Source organism: Cebus imitator, unplaced genomic scaffold (assembly GCF_001604975.1).
Source record: "Cebus imitator isolate Cc_AM_T3 unplaced genomic scaffold, Cebus_imitator-1.0 Scaffold9, whole genome shotgun sequence".
NCBI classification, from domain to species: domain Eukaryota; kingdom Metazoa; phylum Chordata; class Mammalia; order Primates; family Cebidae; genus Cebus; species Cebus imitator.
The window spans coordinates 5,311,907-5,335,788 of NW_016107324.1; the positions used below are offsets into that span (position 1 = coordinate 5,311,907).

A 23,882-nucleotide genomic window follows, 5' to 3' on the forward strand; every position below is an offset into this window, starting at 1 on the left:
CCATCATTCTCAGCAAACTGACAGAAGAGCAGAAGATCAAACACCGCATGTTCTCACTCATAGGCGGGTGTTGAACAATGAGAACACACGGACACGGGGAAGAGAACACTACACACTGGGGTCAGTTGGGGGGAAATAAGGGAGGGACGGTGGGGGGTGGGAAGCTGGGGAGTGATAGCAAGGGGAGAAATGCCAGATGTAGGTGATGGGGAGGAAGGCAGCAAATCACACTGCCACATGTGTACCTATGCAACAATTTTGCATGCTCTTCACATGTACCCCAAAACCTAAAATGCAATAAAATAAATAAATGTGGAAAAAAAACCCCGGAACATTCTACCAAATTAAATAAAGTGTTAATTTCAAACCTGTTAAATTTAGCATTTCCTTGTCTGGTTTCCTTAGTTCTCCTCCATAAAATAATATACTTCTCAAAAGCAGTATTGACATATTTGGTTGAATATTTAGTTTATTTACTTTCCATTACTTTTGAAGTAGAGGAAGAAAAACATTCTATTAAATTTAGGTAGTCAGCAGAAAAGGAAAACCTAATGCATGTTAGAGAAACTTAGAGATTATTCTTAGACTGAAGCAAGCTACATTTCCACTTACTCAAAATACCTTTTGAGCCTTTTTCAAGAAAGAGATTAACTGGGAAAAACATAGGGTCTCTGAAGAATAATTTTAAGAACAGTGTCAGTAAGCTAACACTTTCTTTTGATAGCAGACTTTTTTGGTTAAATAAGACACAGCACATGTACTGCTAGAATTATCCAAAACTGGTCACCATGAGTCAGAACTCCTCAGAATTTGTCCCAGTTATTGGGAAAGAAGCAAGATTTGTTAATCCCATTAGGAAAAATATGTGAGAATGGCCATGTGATATATAATAATGTTTTGTGATTCTAAATGTCTCAAAATGGAGTCATGTATGACAAGCCACTCAGCCCACAGTGAAACTGCTGAGTCTTCAAAGTCATAAGCAGATGTATGGTGGACTGAGGGGATAAGACAACACCTGCTGTGGCCTGACACCTCAGAGACCCCACAGGAAAGTGAAGCCAAAAGGCAGCTGAGATAATGACCATGGACACACTCCTGTGGAGGGCCATAAAATCAGCAAAAAACTGGCCATGGTTGAGATGCCTGCAGAGGCTTTGCCAGGAGAACTCGGAGGCCTCCTCGCCATTGGCAGTGGCTGCTAGAAGCTCTGCCAGGAGAATAGCAGGGACCTCCATCCCCTTGCTGATCCATGTTTCCAGGGAAATTCAGGCCTTCCTAGTGCCTCAGTCAGCCTGCGGGTCTCCTGAGCCACTCACCATGGTTTGTTTCTCCTCTTTTATTTCTGCCTGTGTGCATTGAATATGTTTGTATGACTGTTGGTGTGTGAAAGCCTTGCAATAATCCATGAATTCGAAAGCATTTAATTGGCCATTGAGTCATCATGAAACCTCCCATCCTCCTCCAATAGGAGTTAGCACAACTAGGCTGATTGGAACTGTGCTGTCTAAAGAGTGGTGGGTTTACACCTTCATACAGTCTCCTAACATTTTGGAAATCTCCATCCTGGAAACTATTTCTTCTTTTGTAAAAAAGTTATATTGTTTCAATTGTAAATACTGTGTAAAACCCAAATGAAAAACTAAATGATTTATCTTTTAAAGAGCCTTAAGAAGAGTTTTGAAGGAAAAAATTAATTGAATAAAGGGCACTTAGAAAATGACCAATGTTTGCAACAAAATGTTCCCCTTTGTTTAAAAGAGAAAGGACTCAAGTTTCTATGTGATTTTTATTGTCCTCTGAGCAAAGAAAGATACCTTGTAAAGAGGTAAGGCTTAGGGGTAGTTGGTTTGGGTAGTAGCTTTTCTTTTTTCCTAGGAGGTAAAAAAAATGAGAATACCCAAGAGCGTGCTGGCAGAGAAAAGACCAGCATCACATATCCTGTTTGGTTGAAGGCAAACTACTATCAGGAGACCCAGGGAATAGGTATTTAACAACACTTTACAAGGAAGGAATGTTATATATACTTCAGGACACTATGTACTTAAAAATCAAAGACCTGTACATGATGCCACATTCCTGAGAGGTAGAATACACGAGTGAAGGACCCAAGGATGAAAGCAGAAATGACCATGCTTAACATCTGTTGAGGGTGGTATGTGCCCACAAAAAGATATGACAAAGTTCTAGCCTTGGGGCCTGCACATTTGACCTTATGCTTTGTTTTGTTTCTTTGAGATAGGGTCCCATTCTGCTGCCTGGGTTGGTGTGCAGTAGTGCTATCATAACTCACTACAGTCTCGGCCTCTTAGACCCAAGTGATCCTTCCACCTCAGTCTCCCAAATAGTTAGGACTACAGGCGTGTGCCACCAGGACCAACTGTTTTATCTTATTTTTAAAGAGGTGAGGTCTCACTCTGTTACCCAGGCTGGCCTCAAGTTTCTGGGCTCAAGTGATCCTTCCATCTTGGCCTCACAAAGTGCTAGGATTACAGGTGTGAGCCATCATATTCAGCCTTGACCTAATTTTGAAATAGGGTTTTTACAGATGAACCAAATTAAAATGAGGTCCTACAGAATTATGACAGGCCCAAATCCAATGATTGGCACCCCTATAAGAAGAGGGCAATTTGGAGTTAGAAACATAGGACAGACACACAGAGGGAAGAAGACCATGTGAAAATAGGGGCCAAGATTGTAGTTATGCTGCCACAAACCAAGGAATGCCAAGGACTGCTGGCAGACACCAAAGGCCCAAAGAGGAAGGGGGAAGCATGGCCTGACAACATCTTGATTTCCAACTTCTGACCTTCAGAACTGTGGCAGAATACATTTCTGTTGTTTTAAGCCACCCAGCTTGTGGTAACTTGCTAGGGCAGCCCTGGGAAGCAAATGCATCAGTTCCAGTGACTCCCTTGGGGAATGCGAACTTCCATTCCCTGAAACACTGGGTCTGTGGGTTTCCAAGGCACCTGCAGCCAAGAAAAGCAATCGCTGCCTCAGCAACACTGCTCCACCCTAATCATAAGAAGGAGGTAAGGTGACTGTTACAGAATGGGAGGCAGAAGGAATATGTTTAGCACCCCGGTATCTGCTGGGGTCCCTCTTAGTACTTCCTTGCACAAAGTTGATGGTAAATGGACAACTGCAGCAATCCTGGTCTAAGAAGGGTAAAGTATTCAGGGGATCAAGCTCCTTAGGAATGAAGGTCTTGGTCATGCCACAGATTAGCAACAAAAACCAGCAGAGGTTCAGACAGAGGGTGGGGCTAACCTACAATGGATAGCAGAAGAGGAAAAAATGAGAATCTGTGGCAGCCATAAGACAAACTGGGGCTGCATGGGCTAAAGCTAATCCTTTTAATTTTTCTCTCCTAAATTATTCCCTCGCCCCAGAAAGGAGGCTCAGGGAAGTCCTGGAAAAATCTCTCCCAGTCCTTACACAAAGACATGGGTCTGGCTGGTGCAAAGCATAGACTACACAGGATGCTCAAACAGCCAGTGGCTTGGATCCTCTCTCAGAAACATTGGGTTCATTGCCCAGCTGCTGTGATTGCTGCAGAAGACAGCTCTCAGCTGTTCACTCTCCAGTCTTTGCTGGAGAAAACTATCCCACCAGAATCACACCTCCTTCAAAGGATAGCCTGCATCCTAATAACCTAACAAGGTAGAAACATTTTACATTGTTCCTGGCCGCCTTGCTTCAGCTCCTCAGAATCTAGACATGCTGAACATTTGTAATATCAATTAGTCTAATTAAATAAAGATTAGCTGGATAATTGCACAGTGTTTCATAATCCGCACAGACCTAGGGTGGTTTCTCATTTTTGGTGGACTCCAGAATCACCTGGAAAGTTTCTAAAATATCCTGGTATTTGGGCTCCACTTTCCAGAGATTCTGCCTCAATTGATTTGGCATGGGGCAGAGCCTGGGTATTTCCTAAAACCTTTCTAAGATGGTTAATGTGCAGCTAAGTACTGAGAACCACTGACAGAGACAGGAAAAGTAGTCAGTGGGGAGTGGGTAGAGAAGTGACCCTGAATATTTATCCTCTTTCTACTCTCATTTTCTGCCAACTTATAGCTGTTCGCTTTATCTCACCAAGGGCTGAGGGATCCCAACAGCTTTCCGTGTCCTATAGGAAGCACTTAGGAATACCAGCCAGAAGATTGCTTTAGTGTGATTGGCACATTCTAGCATTTTGGTTGGTTATGCTTTGTGCTTACTTTCCTGTTCAGCTGTTTCTGTGTTCCTTACCTTGAAAATTTGTATCACTCTTGTCTGCCTAGGTTCCTGTTCTCCTGCAGTTCTGGACTTCAGCAATACACATTGGCCTCCAACCCTCCTCACTTCTAACCCTTATATTCCTGATCTAATAGCTGGTCCCGTCTCCACAGGATGTCCCATCAACTACTGTGCCCTCCTTTCCCCAGTGTTCCATAGAGGCAAGGAAAATGAGAAAAGGGTGACACATTTGCTTCCTGTGCTACTCTAAGTATGTGGTCCCACAGATAACTTTAGGAAGTTTGACTTCAGTAAATTTCCCAGGAAATTTTCAAATTCATCCATTTTTTCTGTTTTTATTTGCTAGCAAAGAGTCATGTATATACAGAAGTAAAACACTTTGAATAAACTTTCATTCCAGGAAGAGATGCCATTTGGAATCTCTTCCATTTACCACTGCCTTCAATTACCAGATGGTAATCTCAGCTGAAACTAGGTCTGAATTTCCTGTGCTTCTCTCAATCTGATGAATACTAAGTTGCTAATGATTCCTCATGGGAGTTTTATAAAGGCAGAAGAACTTCTGCACCCCCTTTAAATAAACAACCTTATCACTGACAGATTTTTAATGGGACAGAATGTTTCCCATCTTCTTTACCTATCTCTGACCTCAAGTGCAGCAGTATTTCTATTCAGATATTTTTTCATATTTTAATGCAATGAGCATACCAAAACCTAATGTTTGCTATAGCTTTTCCTTAAATTACATTTTAAAAGCTATAGTATATTCACTGAAATAATATATATTTAAGGATTATTTTTAAATTGGCCTTTGCCAAAGTTGTAAAATAGAGGTAGTTTGCAAAATAATATTTGCCTGTGTCTATATGTGCTGTTGGATATGATTATTCAGCTATTTATGACTGATGTGTCACAGATGTAATAATGTTTTTAAAAGATACTTAGTGTCATCTGTCATCTCAGTAATAATTTCAAAGACAACATTTTTAAGAAGAGAGAAATAAAGGAAAAGAAATGGAGGGTCTTTAACAATTGTAAGTCCTGGCTAAACCCTGTAAAATTAACATTTTAGATCAACATCTGTCCCTATCTTCTCAAACTATCTAGCCCTGTAATGGTTTTTAACACATTTTATTTATTTATATTTATTTATTTATTATTTATTTCGAGACAGAGTTTCAGTCTGTTGCCCAAGCTGGAGTGCAGTGGCACTATCTCAGCTCACCACAACCTCTGTCTCCTAGGTTCAAGCAATTCTTGTGCCTCAGCCTCCCGAGTAGCTGGAATTCAGGCACACACCAATATACCTGGCTAATATTTGTATTTTTAGTAGAGATGTGGTTTCACCATATTGTCTGGGCTGGTCTCAAACTCCTGACCTCAGGTGATCTGTCTACCTCAGCCTCCCAAAGTGCTACAATTACAACGTGTGAGCCACCACACCTGGCCCAACATATTTTAGATTAAATTATTCTCCAAAGTCCATTTTTGCTCATTGTTTCTTTTTTTCGTTCTTCCTTTATAGAATCTTGGATTACCTATACTAACCCTGTCTATAAATCACAGTCCTCCAAAGAGAAATGAAAATACCTTCTAATAACTTCTAACATCATCACTTCACTGCAACTTTCATCTATCAAAATGTATTCCTGCCAAGTATGTTTTAGGTGGTCACTGTTTTTAAACTATAGTAATCAAATTCAGGGTTTTAAAATAATATGCATGTGGTATGTATTAGTCTGTTTTCATGCTGTTGATAAAGACATACCCAAGACTGGGCAATTTACAAGAAAGAGGTCTAATGGACTTACAGTTCTACATGGCTCAGGAGACCTCACAATCAGGGTGGAAGGTGAAAGACACATCTCACATGGTGGCAGACAAGAGAAGAGAGCTTGTACAGGGAAACTTCTATTTTTAAAACCATCAGATCTCGTGAGACTTATTCACTATCATGAGAACAGCACAGGGAAGACCCACCATGCTGGTAATCAAATCAATTACCTCCCACCAAGTCCCTCCCACAACACATGGGAATTCGAGAAGAGATTTGGGTGGAGACATAGCTGAACCATATCATGGTATAATGCAAAATTTTCATTCAGTAGTGAATTTAGATTTTATATGCCTGTCCATTCTTTACTTATATAGATAGATAGATTTTATTCCTCCACTCTTCTCATTTTTCATTAGAGCATTAAAATTCTACAGCAAAACCAATGCAGTTCTTGAAGACTCAAAAGAAGTAAAAAATTAAATTCCCTATGGTATCATCCAAAGAAACTGACATAATCTTGTGACCTCAACAAGCAATTTTTAGGATGTGGAGAGAAATAATAGACTAGAGGACACTCCACAATAATCAAGATTTCTGATCTTTTTTGGGTAACATTTTTATGACCTCAAAATAAAAAAGATTTAAGACCTTCCCTCAGAAACAGAGTTCACTACAAGAATTTTTTTATTCATGCTAATCTTAATTTATTCTACTGCAGATGTTAATAGTCACTCTTTGGAAAAACAAAATTACAAAGGAATATATACTTCCTGACCAAAAAGAAAAATTGACATAAAGAATTTTAAAAGCATCAATTTAACTACCCAAATGACACTGAAAACTTTTAACATATATATATGTACATGTATACATACATGTATGACATAATTGAGACTAAAGAATAAATTCTGTTTAACAATTTGCATGCATATATAAACTTTTTCTATCTCACAAAATATTTTAATCATACAGCTGTAACAGCCTTACTATAATTTAACTTACTGAAGCAGTTTATTTAACTCAATTTTTTATCTTTATTTACTACATTCATGTCTTATTTCTCCATTATAAATAATGTTGCAACTGTATGTGATAAATATTTAAATCACACATGATTATTTCCTTAATAAACATTCCCAGAAGCAAATATATTAGCTAAATACTATAAGAACGTTTTTGAATTAATTTAAAAGTCCTGATGGTTAAAATCACATTTAAAAAACATTAATAAAGATAAAATAATTTAAGTATAGCAGGCATGAAAAGAAAAACAGTTTACCTTGTGCAAAAAGAACAGGATGAATTTTAAATCCTCCTCCATTTTTCAACCGTTCAGGAAGTTGTTCAAAATGATAACTATCAATGTAGAAGTAAACTTTCAGAGCTTGCCGACTTCCTTCTGCTTGATATGTAAGAGGAACATCTAAAATGACATTTAATAGTATGTTACTTCCTAACATAAGGATATGATAGATGGTACTTTTGTTAACCTTCAAAAAGAATCCTGAGAATTACTAGACACCAACATATTAAACGTGATCATGTTTATCAAGTTGGGATTCAACATACAGTGCTATTCAGTGAAGAGTATTAAATCAGTTTCTCATTAGCTAAAGCAATGCATTTGTTACTGTATTATAAAAATTCCACAATGTGAAACTTTGTTACACTTGGACACACCAGATGTCTCACTTAACTAAATGAGGTGTTTAGCTACACATGGTTTGGATTCAAAATCTCCCAGGGAAGCTGCTTCATTCACATTTTAGTTAGAATGAGTCCTTGGGGTATACTTCTTAAGTAGTGTGCAAGAAATTGAGTAACAGAGCAACCACTATCAAAATTAGCATGGGTTCTGTAAGCTCTATTCCCTGAGCACCAGATGGGAAATGTATTATCCATTGCTGATGCCCCACAGTCATTAAAAATTGCCCCAAATCTTGGAGCTATTTCGAAAGATCCGAAATTTAATTACTTTAAAAACCCCAATCAACCTGAAAACTAAAATGCAGTAGGAGTATTTCACAACACTATCATAAATCCTCTCCATTTTATGATATTTATCCATGACAAATATTTCGGTCTCATTAGAAAAGAATGTAAAATCATCCTAAAAGGCTGAATAGTCACACTAATCAGTTAAAAACTAAGGACAAACAAATGTAGAAGGCATTTAATACATGTTCCTCACTCAGTATTTATAACTTCTAACCTGCTTCTTGAAATAAAACTGTATATAAAAGTAGAGTTCAAGATTAAATGGCATTTATGATCACAGATTCCAGGCTCCTTGTTAAATTTATCTATTTAATTCTGCATATCAAATGGGAGACATTTCATTAATATTTATTTATCTCCTTTATGCTAGATAAAATACTTATTTTGTTTTGTTACTTCTTTTTTTAATGAAGACACGAAGCATTTAATTTAGGAAAGGGAATGAACAGGTTTCTCAGCCAAAGGGTTGAAAATTAATAGCATTTTAAAAATTGGGAAAATCCTTTTTTCTGGTTTCTAAAATAAAAAAAAAAAAGAACCATGGACACTAAAGAAAATACAGATTTATACCTACTAAATATTTGTACTCTCTAGTACCCCTTTCCACACACTGTCTCTCACATACATTTTAATTTGTGTTAAATTCCATACCCTTCACCTTTGGCATCAATATAGGCAACCTGTATGTTAACAAATGGATAATGTTATTGAAAGAAAATAATGATAATGATACAACAGTTTGATTTTCATATTATAGAACTAACATAAAACAAATGAAGATGTTATATTCGGAATTAAGGAACTAAAACTGAATGAAAATTACAAAGTACATTAAAGTGAAGTTCAAGCTAAGAGTATTAAAACTCCTGGGCTCGAGTGATCCTCCAGCCCTGGCCTCCCAAAGTGCTGAGATTACAGGCATGAGCCACCACACCCAGCCCATTACCACTCCTTTTAACATCATACTGGAAGTCCTGGCTATTGCAATAAAACAAGAGAAGAAAAAAGGAACTGTAAAGATTAGGAAAGAAAAACATCAACAAAAAACAATGCTCCTGGAACTAATAAGCAATTATAGGCATGTTGCAGGATACAGGTTAATATACAAAAGTCAATTGCTTTTTTATATACCAGCAGTGAACAAGTGGAATTTGAAATTAACAACCATTAATACCATTTACATTAGCACCTCCCCAAAATAAAATACTTAGGTATAACTCTAATAAAATATGCATAAGGTCTATATAAGAAAAACTGCAAAACTGATGAAAAAAAATTTTAAGAGCTAAGTAAATGGAAAGATATTTTATGTTCATGAATAGGAAGACTCACTATTGTCAAGGTGTCATTTCTTCCCAGCTTGATCCACAATGTCAGTGAAACACCAAGTAAAATCCCAACAGGTTATTTCTTCCATATTGACAAACTAATTCTAAAGTTTATATGGAGAGGCAAAAAACCCAGAATAGCCAACATAATATTGAAAAAGAAGGACAAAGTTGGAAGACTTACACTCCCTTAAGACTTACTATAAAACTACAGTAATCAAGACAGCATGGTATTGACCAAAGAACAGACAAATAGATCAATGAAATAGAACAGAGATCAGAAATAGTCCAACTTTATAGTCAACTGATCTTTGACAAAGGAGCAAAGACAATACAATGGAGCAAAGATAGTCTTTTCAACAAATGTTTCTGGAAGAACCTGACATCTACATGCAGAAACATAAATCAAGACACTCACCTTACATCCTCCACAAAAAGTAATTCAAAATGAATTATAAACTTAAATACAAAATGAAAAACTATATAATTCCTGCCAGGTTACATAAGATAAAACTTAGATGACCTTGGATATACTGACGACTTTTAGAAAGAACACCAAAGCACAATCCATGAAAGAAATAATAGATCCCATCAAATTTAAAACTTCTGTTCTGCAAAAGACAGTGTCAAGAGAATGAGAAAACAAGCAACAACTGGGAGAAAAATCTTTGCAAAAGACACCATCTGACAAAAGACTGTTTTCCAAAGTACACAGATAACTCTTCAAACTCAACAATAAGAAAACAAACAACCCAATTGTATTTGGCCATTCTCTCTCTCATTGCTATACAAATGTCTAAGAGTGAGTAATTTATAAAGAAAAGAGATTTAATTGGTTCACAGTTCTGCAGGCTGTACAGAAAGCAGGATGCTGTCATCTGCTCAGCCTCTGAGGAGACCTCAGGAAACTTGTAATCATGGCAGAAGACTGGGGGTATCAGGCCATCATATGGCAAGAGCAAGAGAGCAAGCAGGGAGGTGCTACACATTTTTAAACAACCAGATCTCATGAGAACTCAGTATCCTGAAGACAGTACCCAGGGGAAGGCACTACATCATTCATGAGAAATCCATCCCTGTGGTCCAATCGCAGGCCCCACCTCCAACGTTGGGGATTATAATTAAGTATAAGATTTGGTTAAGGGCACACATCCAAACTATATCACCAATTTTAAAAACGGGCTAAAGACCTCAACAGATAACTCACTCAAAAGATATAGAGATGGCAAATAATCATATGAAATGATGCTCTATATCATTTGTTATCAGGAAAATGCAAATTAAAACAGTACTGAGCTACCACCATACACCCATAGAAGGACCAAAATCCAGAACACTGACAACACCAAATGCTGGTAAGGACATGGAGAGATAGGAATACTCATTCATCACTGAAGGAAAAATGCAGATTTTCTACAAAATAAATTTCATTATATAAAATTTAATCCTTTAGTTAGCTTGTTCCTCTCTCACTAATTAAATAATATGATATGGGGAGTAGCTTGTACTTTTCTTAACACTAAAGTGGTCAAATTGCTCATTTATGATTTTGTATTTCTCACTAGTCTCCATGTACATAGCCACTCTGGAGAACAGTTTGGCACTTTCTTGACAAACTAAAAAACTCTTAACATACAATCCAGGAATAATGGTCCCTGGTATCTACCCAAAGTAGCTGAAAACTCATATCCACATAAAAACCTGCATATGTATATTTATAACCACTCCTCATAATTGCCAAAACTTAAAAGCAACCAAGATGTCTTTCAGTAAGTAAATGAATAAACTGTGATACATCCAGACAATGGAATATTCTTCTGTGCTAAACAGAAATGAGCTATTGAGCCATCAAAAGACATGGAGGAAGCTTAGATGCATGTTAGTAAGTGAGAGAAGACAATCTGAAAAGGCTGCCTACTGTGTGATTCCAAGTATGTGATGTTCTGAAAAAGGCAAAATTATGGATAAAGTGAATCAGCGGATGCCAGGGGTTGGGTACAGAGTGGGAGGGAGGAGGAATGAATAGGCAAACCACGTGGGATTTTAGGGCAGTAAACATACTCTGTATGATACTATAATGGTGGATATATGTCATTATACATTTGTCCAGATCCACAGAATGTACAGCTCCAAGAGTAATCCTAAACTGTGAACTTTGAGTGATTATGATGTGCTAATATCATAATCAATTTTAAGAAAGTACCTCTATGGTAAGGGCTATTGATAGTTAGGGATGCCGTGCTTGTGTAGAGACAGGGATATGAAAACTCTCTGTACCTTCCTCTCAATTTTGCTGTGAACCTAAAACTGCTCTAAAAATATAAAGTCTTTTAAAAAAATGCAGAACACTAATGTGGAGTTGAAATTGTGGCCTTTTATTCGTGGATATTTATTAGCTATAAAAACAAACTTGATAATTAGGACTATATAATATTTAAAAATTTCAAAGCCAATATTACAAGAGGAAAAGGTCTCTGGTAGCATCCTCTAGAGTGATTCATCCCAGAGAGGAGTTCAATAGTGCCATCCCATCCTTGTAAACGTAGCCTCTATTTGAATGGGCCGGGGAGTCTGAAAATAAGCCTTTGACTAGGAAGCTGTTAGTTCCCTCTGCCTGGGTTGCTCTTCCTTGGCTCTCTGCAGGGTTGGGTCTTTCTTGTCCTTCAGATCTTAGCTTAAAAGCTACTTCTGCAGAGATTCCTCCTCCAGTCACCCCTTGAAAGACCACCTCACTTTTTTTTCCCTTATGTATCTGCTTATTTCCTTCATAGAACTTACCACAGTCTTATCTTTACGTTGATTTCTTATTGATTATTGATTATTCATTCTTCATTTATTATTGATTCCTGATTTCTTATTTCCAACTAGGCTGTCAGCTCCATGAAGACAGGAACCTGCCTATCTCATCCGTGATGGCATCCACAGCTCCAGGCACAATGCCTGGCCTATATAAGGATATCTAATGGGACTCAAACATATTCATTCTTCTAATAATTAACTACTATAAAATGACCCATATCACCATTGAAAAGGAGAAGACCTGCTGTCATTACATTGTTCTCCTCAACTGATGCATATTTTCCAAAAAATAAATTTAATTATAGACAAACTTACTATTTAGCTAGTTTATTATACCTTCACTAATTGTGTAATAAGACATGGGAAGCACCTTGTATTTCCTTTATTACTGAAGTGGTCAAATTGCCCATTTATTTCTTTGTATCTCTCATCAGTGTCTAAGCTCCACACCAAAAAAAAAAAAAGTCTTGTTTCATTTGCACACTACAATATCCCTAGAACTTAGTTCAGTACCTAACATGTTATATATATTTAATAATTATTTCTTCAATGAAAGTTAACTGTCTTTAATCAAGACATTTCAGTTCTACTTGCTTGGCATGCCATAATTCTTCAGAATCTCATTATTCTTTTCATACAAAAGATTATAGGTGATGCTATAAATATAGCTTTTGAAAAGAATGCAAAGTAATAAAATAAGACGGATGGATTCAAATACTTACTGAATACTAGCATAGCCATATGTAATGCTATAATCTTTCAGATTCATTATCTTATTTAAGCCCCTCAACCCTGTGATTTAGGGAAAGCTGTAGTTTTCATGTTTAACAATAAGAATGAAGCCAAGATTTCAACTTGGATTTCTTGACTTCAAAGCCAGTGATGTCTTTATACCTGCATGCTTCCCCCCTCTCTGTACTTAGTCCTCCCTCAAAGGCATGCAGCCAGCTAGTCTCCATCCCAGTGATATGGAATTAATTAGTGAATCTGACTTCTCTGCATCTAGGTGACAGAAAGATCAGATTACATGCAATACACAATAAAGCTTCATTTTTCTTACATCACTTAAATAAGATGTGATGACCCTTGAATACAGAATACTTTTCTTATTTCCTGCATCAATTTAAAATAAGAATTATATTACTATCATCACTGTTCTAGTGTCCAGTAGTGCAGCATTGGGACTAGACTCTCACTAGATAACTATTTTCAGAACTTGAGGTTACACTTTGAAGAGATATATTAAAATGTACTGCTAAATATATTCCAAATGTGTGTGTCTGGTATAGTGACATCTACATTTACAGACTGATTACTTACATGGTCTCAATTATTTTTTATATTTAGTATGTGTTCCAAAGTTAAATCTTTCACAGTGGATAAGCAATAAGGAAGTATTTTATCAAGTTGATGATATTGGTTCTTCTCCTACTTGTTCAACAGACCATTTGCCAATAATGTCATAGGAGAACCACAGAAAACAGTACTCCTGTGAACTTACAGTTCTTCAGACAAAGTTTTAAACAACATATTGGGTTATATCATGAAAACAGAATTCTCTCTGCCTTCAGCAAAACTATGCAAACATTATTCAAGTAAATGAAAATATATCCTATTCTATACATATACACAGAAAACCACACAATTTGTTCAAATGATATTATCCTTATCAAATAATACCCTCTACCAGAAAAATCCTCAAATAAATACAACCTAAATTTCTAACTTTGTACTCCTTGTTCTCTTCTTCATTCATCAGAGGAAATGAAACATTAATCATATATTGTTCTATCTACTTTCATAAATTAAAAAGCATTGTTTCTTTCTTTTTAAACATCTCCATAGCTATCCTCCAAGCCAAGTCACCATCCTCTCCCACCTGGGTCATTCAGTATTTTTTTTTTTTTTTTTTTTGAGACAGAGTTTCACTCATGTTACCCAGGCTGGAGTGCAATGGTGCGATCTCGGCTCACCGCAACCTCCGCCTCCTGGGTTCAGGCAATTCTCCTGCCTCAGCCTCCTGAGTAGCTGGGATTACAGGCACGCACCACCATGCCCAGCTAATTTTTTGTATTTTTAGTAGAGACGGGGTTTCACCATGTTGACCAGGATGGTCTCGATCTCTTGACCTCGTGATCCACCCGCCTCGGCCTCCCAAAGTGCTGGGATTACAGGCTTGAGCCACCGCGCCCAGCATTCAGTAGCTTTCTAACTGATCACTGGGCTTCTGCCCTTGGTCCCAGAATAGTATATTTAACACAGCAGTCAGAGAGCCTTTTAATATGGAAGCCACATCCCATAATTCATCTGCTCAATGGCATGGTTAGGAAGCAAAGCTCTTTCAACAGCTGGCAAGCCCTGTATAGTCTGGCCTCTTTGCTGTTCCCATCTCTTATTCCGTTCCCCTCACTTACTCCACTCCACATATGGAGGCCAACTTGCTATCCTGACAGCATGCCATGTTTGCTCCCAGCCTCAGAGTTCAATGAGCCTGGGACACTGATCCTCCAATACCTCCACCTCTTCAGGGGTCTACTCTTCTTTTAGGTAAAGATTCCTCTCTACCCCATTCATTATCTGCAAGCTTTAGCCTACCCTTCATTGGTATCCTATGCTCTCTTTTGTTTCCCTTTATATCTTTCAAATAATTGCCTTCTAAATTATTATAAAATTATTTTGCATTCAAGGAGTATTTTATATATGAATCAATGAATGACTGTCATCTTAAGTCAGGTCATGAATCAAATGAAAATTATGGAATCCTTATTTATTGTATTAGACATTAGTAATGTGAAAAATAAAACCTGAAGAAGCTTATACCTTCTAGCCTAATATTCATACTTTTGAAAAACCAAGACACATATAAAAATAACAACAAACTACAGAAGATTTCTTAGACTGATAGATATATTTTAAGTATATTTATAAGAATGTGGAAATAACAGAAAATAACTTGCAGAAACTAAAAGATGTGGACATTAAACCATATGTATTGCTACTTCTCTGAATGTATAACTTTTAAAATACTGCCTTTGTCAGATTTAATGATAGAAAATTGCTAAGTTAAAAGGATACATTTCAATCATTCAATTCATAAAATACTTATCAAATATATTAATATCAAAGTTATATATAATTATTTGATGCCAAATAAATTTTGTAAACACCTAATTACTTACTTGCAACCAGGGGTTCCTCTTCTGATGGTTTAAAGTAAAAGGAAACCTTTTCCAAATCAAATAGTGCAACCAGTGTATCTTCTAACATGGCTTGTTCATCTGTCTACAAAGAAAGAAAAACAATATATAATACGAGATGATATAAAGCAATCTAACATAACATGACATAATGTAAATCAACACCAAAAATAACTTCACTTGTGTTTTATTTACATACAGGTACAAAAAAATTATAAAGAGTTCTCTAATAATTTACTGCCCAAAATGAAATGAACAAGGCTTCCAAAGTTATGTTTCTTTTATAGTTTTATACTTTTCATTTTCTCTGTTGTTTAAATGGTCATACACACATTTTTCAGTCTATTTTTCAGCTAGATTCTAACCATATTAATTTCATTTATTATTTACAAAACACAAAAAGCATGCTATTTGCCTCTAAACTTCTAAAATCTTGTAAATAAAACACCTGAAGAGCAAAAATGTTGTTTTATTAAAAAGCCAAACTACATAATAGCCATCCTATTTTATAATGAAATAACTTACTCATTTTCAAATTTTTAGTAACTGATTAAAATCAATTTTAATGTGTGATTATTTGACTTCCAGTAAACTTTGGAGCAAGAATCATTTTCACCTCAAGTGCCTTCGTGGCATCTTAGACTAGAATCTTTTGAGCATCAGATTTGGTTTGTGTTAACCATTCATCTCATTCTTATAGCATATAGTTTTATAGTAAGGCAAGTAAGGTCCAGACATTAACAAAGTCAGTGTGTGTCTCAGTGATGTCATCTTTCTGGTACTAGATTCTGGCCTTCCCATTAGCGGTTTAATGCATTCTTTACAATTTACTTTAATAGTTTTGTCATGAAAATATAATTAACTTTGCCATTCATAGCTTACCTTCTAAAGGAAATATTTGTTTCTTTAAGAATGTCAATGGCCAGGCACAGTGGCTCACACCTGTCATCTCAGCAGTTTGGCAGGCCGAGGAAGGAGGATCACTTGAGCCCAGGAATTCAAGACCAGCTTGGGCAACATAGTGAGGCACTGTCCCTCAAAAAATAAAAAAAATTATCTGGGTATGGTGGTGGGTACCTATGATCCCAGTTACTTGGGAGGCTGAGGTCCAATGATTGCTTGAGCCCAGGAAGTTGAGACTGCAGTGAGCCAAGGTTGTGCTGCTGCACTCCAGCCTGGGCAACAGAGCAAGACTCCATCTTTTTTTTTTTTTAAAAAAGTCAATGATTCTTTTAAACAGTTAGTTTCATATGTTGTATACAGCATTTTTAAAAGTTGCTGTAAGCTCATAGCCAAATTTGGGGGCAGCGTTAGTAGAATATGAAGGAGATGGTAAAGAATCTCCATTCTGTGAAAAAAAATCAGTTGATGTAGCCCTAAAACCCCAAAGGAGGGCAGCATGGAGACACAAAGAGGTTGGAAGAACTGTCACTTTAGTACCTTAATATAGTGTGATGCTTAATATAGTGCACAGTATACAGTAAGTACTGAGTAAATGCTTATTAAACCATTTTCTTAAATAAATCCTTTTGAAGCAGCAGAAAAATGTCATGACCCTAGAAGGAAATAGGACTGAAAAATCAGCATTTTTCTAGTAGACAGAAATACACAAAGCAAGAAATGTTCCATACAATGTGGCCTCTGAGCACTATAGCACAAGCCATGATGTTCCAGCAAACATTGCCAAAGCCATGCCCAAGTGACCACTGGCTGTGCCTTGCTCTCAGGGACACACAAATCACTAGAGGAGTGCTGCTCCTAGAGAGCCATTCACACTCCTGGGTGGATGTTTTCTTTCTGCCTTTGTGACAGAAGCAGAAAGACTATGGATTTCTTGAAATTTTATTTCCTTCGTTTATTTATTGAAATTTTATTTCCTTAAAACCTATTTTCTTTTTAAAATCAATTCCTTAAATAAATTTAAGGGTTTCACAAGACCAGTTAAAAAACCACACAGCTTCATTGAGATATATCTCACATACTGTAAAATTCACCCATTTAAAATGTATGGCTCGGGGGTTTTAGTATATTCACAAAGCTGTCCAGCTAGCACCATCATCTAACTTAAGAATATTTTTATCATTCCCCAAAGAAACCCAATACCCATTAGTAGTCACTCCTCATTTTCCTGCCCCCAACCTTCAGCTGTAGGCAACTGCTAGTCTACTTTCTGCCTCTAAGATGTACTTAGTACATTTCACCATAATGGACGCAAACTATATGAGGTCTTTTGTGACTGGCTTATTTCACTTAACATAATGCTTTCAAGGTTCATCCATGTTGTAGCATGTATCAGTACTTCTTTCCTTTTTACTGCTGAACAATATTCCATTATATGGACACATGACCTTTTATTGATCCAGTCATCAGTTGATGGGCACATGAGTTGTTTCTACTTTTTAGCTACTTGAATAATCTTGCTAGAAATGTGAATGTAAGTTTTCATTTATTTAGATATTACCTAGAAATAGGTAAAATAGGATTTTAGATATTATCTAGATTTCTAGGTAATTTGGAAACTCTATGTTGCATATTTTGAGGAGCCATTTTCCAGAATGGCTGTGCTGCTTCCCATGAGCAGCTTAGGAGGGTTACAAAATTTCTCCACATCCTCCCCAACACTTGTTATTATCTGTCTTTTGTATTATAGCCATCCATATCACATGTATTGTGGTATTTCATTGTGATTTTATGTTGCATTTCTCTAATGGCTAATAATGTTGATCATCTTTTCAGGTGCTTTTTGGACATCTTTATATCTTTGGAGAAATATCTATTCAAATCCTTTGTCTCCTTTTTAATTGGTTATTTGTCATTTTACTGTTGGGTTTAAGGGTTTTTATATGTTCTACATATGTCACTTATCAAGAATATGATTTGTAAATATTTTCTCATATTCTTTGATATTTCAAATAAAATTAAGTTTAAAGTAAAAGTAACAGCACTTGATTAGACAATGGTAGTTTTAAAATAAGGAACATACAATAGAAATAAAGCCTTATTCATTTACTCATTCATTCAACAGATAATTGATACCTACCAGGCGTTAAAAGTAGGCTACCATATATAATTCACACACAGACACACACACACACACACACACACACACACTCTCTCTCTCTCTCTCTCTCTCATTTGCTTTTAAACTCGAACCTGTTTCTTGGTAGCTACATTTTCTATATGTACTTTAACAGATGAAATAGGCTCTCATGTTTAAAAACACAATGCTATTCAGTGAGCACCTAAAGTTGATATATTAAAGTGAACACATTTGCTTTTAAACATCATGACAACTATCCAAACCACAGGAGATATACGTGAAAAAAACTCTTAAATTCACCACAGTTTTATTTTTCAAATATTTTAAGATGCTTTCTTCATATTCACTGCGGAAACTCGATGCATAAGCATAGAATATTCTACAGTAATTAAGGCAGTGCTCTTCAATTTAACAGGACAAACATGCACACAAAAAAAGAACTAAAATTATTTAACATATGCAAATTGTAAACAGATTGTCAGGCAGTATGGTATTTGAGTTCTCTGAGCTTGGCTCTCAAGGCTGCTCCCGGACATCATCCTCAATAGGAGCTTTGGTTTCACAGCAGCCTGCTTCCTTGGACTGGGGATAAGGAACAGCAGCAGAAAGACCCTTTTTCTTCTGATGACTTTTTCCAGTCAGTGTATAGGGATACAAGAATTGGTAACAGATGGAGGCTTTCTCAGCTTTTAGCAGCCACAGAGAACAGATACAAATCAGGAAAGAAGAAATACATTCTACATACTTATTAAAATTTGAAGGACCACAGAAAAATGTATATTTTTAAAGTAGCTGAATGCATGCACATTCATAGAGATAATGAGGGGGAAAGGAATAAATACTTCTTATTTCAAACCATGTTGAAGTGTAAGCTACAGTTGACACTGACAGGGGGATCATGTGATTTCCTTACCAAGTTTGGTGACAGAAGTGACTGAAAGTGAAAAAGAACACCTGCATTCGCTATCTGGTCCAGCCACCTTCTGCTGGCTTCCCAAGTTTCCATCTCATTTTCCTTGCTGTTGTCAAACATCTGGTTCAAGGCTGCCATGAGCTGCTCAGAGAAGGCACAGACAGTGGCCACAAGAGTCTGGCAGAAAACCATGTCTCTGCGGAGCTGTGTGTCACTATCTGTGATCAGAGAGAACAAAGAGAATGCTTTGAAAACTGTTGCAGATGGCGAAAACCAAAATATTAAGCATCTACATTCAACAGTATTTCATCTTTTCATTAAACTTGCGCATGTGAAAAATGTGAATTTGAGCTCTATAAATGAGCACACACATTTTAGCAAATAGGCTTTACAGAAAACACTAAACACCAAAAAAGTTAGAAATATTAAAATAATTTTTCTTAATCAATATTGTGACTCTATTCTACAATCATTAAATTGTTTGCTAAAACCTGAAGAGGAAAAATAAGGCTTCATTTATTTATATTTTCTATACCCAATGGGACACAATTTCCATTTGTTGCAACAACATTTTCCTAACAAAACTCAAAGTCCAATTTGACAGTTTTTGTTGGCAAATGAAATACAATATTATTAATGCAATTTAAAAATTAACAACTAATCCTACTCAAATATTAATGTGAAATACACATGGGGAAAAGAATATATGATGTTCAATTTTTTGTAATAATAAGCAAATCTGTCTCTTCTGAATAAAGTTATTAAACCCATGAACTATAAATATGTTCAAATATAATAATACAAATTTCTATAATTCTTTCACATAAGTAATGTATTTATAGTTTTAGTATGAATTGATTTTTATATGTTTACCAGGATTCATATCCTGCAATTGACTGGAGTTTTAGTTAGCCCATTGATATGGTTAGGCTTGGTATCCCCACCCAAATCTCATCTTGACTTGTAATCCCCAGGTGTTGAGGATGAGACCTGATGGGAAGTGGCTGGATTATGGGGGCGGTTTCCCTCATGCTGTTCTTGTGATAGTGAGTGAATTTTCAAAAGATCTGATGGTTTTATAAATGGCAGTTTTTCCTGTACTCTGACACACTCTCTCTCTGCTCTCTCTTGCCTCCCACCATGTAAGACATGCCTCTTTCCCCTTTTGCCTTCACCCCTCCCAACTTTCCTGAGGCCTTCCTGGCTATGCAGAACTGTGAGTCAATTAAACTTCTTTCCTTTATAAAGCACCCACAGTATCAGGTATTTCTTCACAGCAGTGAGAAAACAGACTAATGAACCCTGATATTTTGAAGATACCTTTCTACTGTGAACCGCCACTTCTGAACTAGAGATTTTTCAAATGGAAAGAAGCTAACATACAGAGTTCATCTCTTTGAGTGGTTAGATATATACAAATTACAGAAAAACAAAACTACACATTCCATATATTGAAAAATCACTTCCACTAGAAATGGAAAGAACAAAGGGAAAAATAATTTCCCTCAAATGTATACTAAATATTTCAAGGGCTCACAGACCCCTCTGGAATAAAGAAGCATTGTCAATATTAGTGTATAGCATAGAGATAAATGCTGATTTTATTCAGTGGGGAGCTCTTGTTTTATTGATAAAAAAGGCATAATTTTTAAGATTTACCAAGAACATTGAACATCTGTTTTTAATGTCCATCAAAGGCATGTGTACACATAATTTAGTTTCTGTGTTACTCAGAAAACCTAATCTTGAAAATTTTATTAGAAAGATAATTAAATACTTAAAATATTTAATTTTGTATTTGAATATTCATTTATTAGGCTGAACTATAGAAATGTGCTGCTTTGGTAGGTTAAAATGGTTGAATATGGCAATTCCATGTGGCTCAACTTACTAATTTAACCAACAACATGTGTTAAGCATCTATATCATGTGCCCCAAAAGGGCATTTATAGGTAACTATAAAATCTTTAAACTAGAAATGAACTTTGTCCAATCCTCAATTAAGAAACAAATGAAACACTTACTTTGTTGTGCACAATTTCCATCAGAGTAGACATTGGACAAATGTTTACTAAATCAATGATTAAAATAAAGAGTCAGCGGCACTAAAAATAAATAAATAAGTGAAATGAAAATACACGAGTTCATTCTCTGGTTTCTTGAAATATCTGGGTTTAATTTTACCTAAGAGGCTAATTCAGACAGCTTGTTAGCTCTAGTGTGCACCCAGGATACTGAGGTTCAAGGCAGAAACTAAGTAAGTAAAGTAAATTGCCCTATGTCTTTGTTGTACATTCTTACCTTGTTTTTCAGATGTTCTATAGTGAAGCAGAAAATCTGGATGAATTTTTAAAAATACTTCAGTAGCTTTGGCAGAAATACTCCTGCCTATACCTTGAATATGATTTAATGAAAATCTAATTGGAAAGAAATTATGGATATTGAGTGAAAAGCAAAAGTCTAGAGAAGGAAGGATCTGTACTGTAAGCTTTTGAAATCACAAGGGTTAATAACTTTGTCACTAATAGAAATTGTTATTTCCCAAGTTTCTTTTGTGAAAAAATTCTCAAATTACTTCTTTTGTTATCTTAAAATTACCTAAACGTTTATTCTATGTTCTGCTACTATACTCTATTTGCATTTAAGCCAAGTTAAAATTTTTCTTTCAACCTCTTTATCAAATCAGAACTGATTGCAATTAACAGTCAAATTTTCAATATGCAAAACCTGTTGATAACGTGAAGTTGTATTCATTCATTAATTCAAATATTTAACATTGAATGAATACCTTACAAGAACCGACAACTGTAACAACTACTAGAGGATCCAAGTTGGGGCCTCAGCCACACTGAATAAAAATTCATACTTCCTGAGACAGTATTCTGTTGCCACCTTCCTATTTTCAACAGAGAGTAGATGAATTGTTTGCACGGATTCAACATGTACATATTATATCAAGAGCTTTTCAAGTTAACCTTTTACAAGTCATCATCTCACAGTGAATAACAAAATTAGAAAACAGTGGCATAAGGGGGACTTGCGACCTGTCCCCAACTTATGCTTACAGCTTCTCCATATGCCACTTCCCTCCATTCATTCCACACTACAGCAACAATATTCACAGAGTTATTGTGAGAGCACATTAAAACAACATATCTGGAGGCAGTCAGAAGAGTGGGGTAGACAGACCTGTCCTCTTTGAGCCACACAGTACTGCTCAGCAGTCCTCAAATGCCAAATGCCCTATGGCCTACACTTGGCCTATACCTTCCTTCCAGATGCATTGCATGCCCTTGTCCTTCTCCCCTCCCTAGCAAACTTTAAATCAATCTTTAAGAGTCAACTCATCAAACTATTGAAACTCATTGAACTATTGAAAGATTATCTCTCCATGTGAAATTTCCCTCTCCCCCAGGAAGTACTGGGCTCTTCTTCTGGTCACCATGGACCTGGGGCATCCTTCTACTGTAGTGCTAATTATATAGCACAGTGGGGATTCATTTATGAGTCTTTGTTCCCAAGAAACCATTGGCACATCAAGACCAGGGAAGTGGCATGTGGCTTATGCTCACACTCTTTAGAGACATATCATCTGCTTTCAACTACCCATTCTAAGCCATATTTTAGGTGTCAGATCCTCATATAAAAATTGGGGTTCATTCCTCCTTCTTAGAACTACAATAAAGATAAATGAGATAAAAAGTATTTAAAGCATTTAACAAATAGCATTATCACTGTGATTCTTCTTTTTGTCTGGCATCTAGAACCGTGCCTGGCACTGAGTAGGTGCTCAGCTTTATTGCTAATGAAGAAGGAATAATATGTTACATAAATACAGCAAAATTTGTTAACTCTCAGCAAAAATATCCAATTCTTTTTCTTTCAATTATGCAACCATTCAAAATTCACAAGTATTCATCCTTTACCAAAGGTATTTTTGTTTGTGTGTGTGTTTTTGTTTTGTTTTGTTTTATTAGGAGAGAGGGTCTTGCTCTGTCACCCAGGCTGGAGTGCAGTGGCACGATCATAGCTCACTGCAGGTTCAAACTTCCGGTCACAAGAAATCCTCCTGTCTTGGCCTCCAACATAGTTGCCACTACAGGTGTATATCACCATCATTCCTTGCTAATTTTTTTTAAAAAATTTTGTAGAGACTGGGTCTTACTATAATGTCCAGACTGGCCTCAAACTCCTAACCTCAAGTAATTCTCCATCTTCAGCTTCCCAAAATGCTAGGATACTGTCTTCACTCCCTATTTCTATGAATAAGAAAGAACTACAGCAAAAATCACAACTGCGTTCAGCTACTAGCAAAAGAAGAAAAACAGGGATTCTGAGGGTTTATTATCTTTTGGCTTATTATTATTGTAGAGTAAGATTTTTATTATTTATTTTTATCATAGAATAATATTTTTCTCACAGTGAGAATACACTCAAAAGAAATGATTTTTCTAGCTATCAAAGGCTTCAGTTTCATCTCAGAATTTAAACACCTATTTAAACTCATCATCTAACACATGTTTTAAATTATACTATTTCAGCTTGGCTGTTTAAAAGTTTCAGATCCATAATTAGCTACTTGGTA

The 23,882-nt window shown here is 36.2% G+C and overlaps 1 protein-coding gene across 1 annotated transcript in view; it reads right to left on the reverse strand.

Moving 5' to 3' along the window:
* PREX2 (phosphatidylinositol-3,4,5-trisphosphate dependent Rac exchange factor 2) overlaps positions 1 to 23,882 on the reverse strand; it is a 293,374-nt gene that overhangs the window by 88,819 nt on the left and 180,673 nt on the right. The window contains exons 32-34 of the mRNA XM_017544858.2: positions 19,298 to 19,515; positions 15,327 to 15,429; positions 7,302 to 7,445 (exon numbers count right to left, since the gene is read on the reverse strand). Of these exons, the coding sequence (XP_017400347.1) occupies positions 7,302 to 7,445; positions 15,327 to 15,429; positions 19,298 to 19,515 (465 nt within the window). The remainder of the gene's footprint in view (positions 1 to 7,301; positions 7,446 to 15,326; positions 15,430 to 19,297; positions 19,516 to 23,882) is intronic.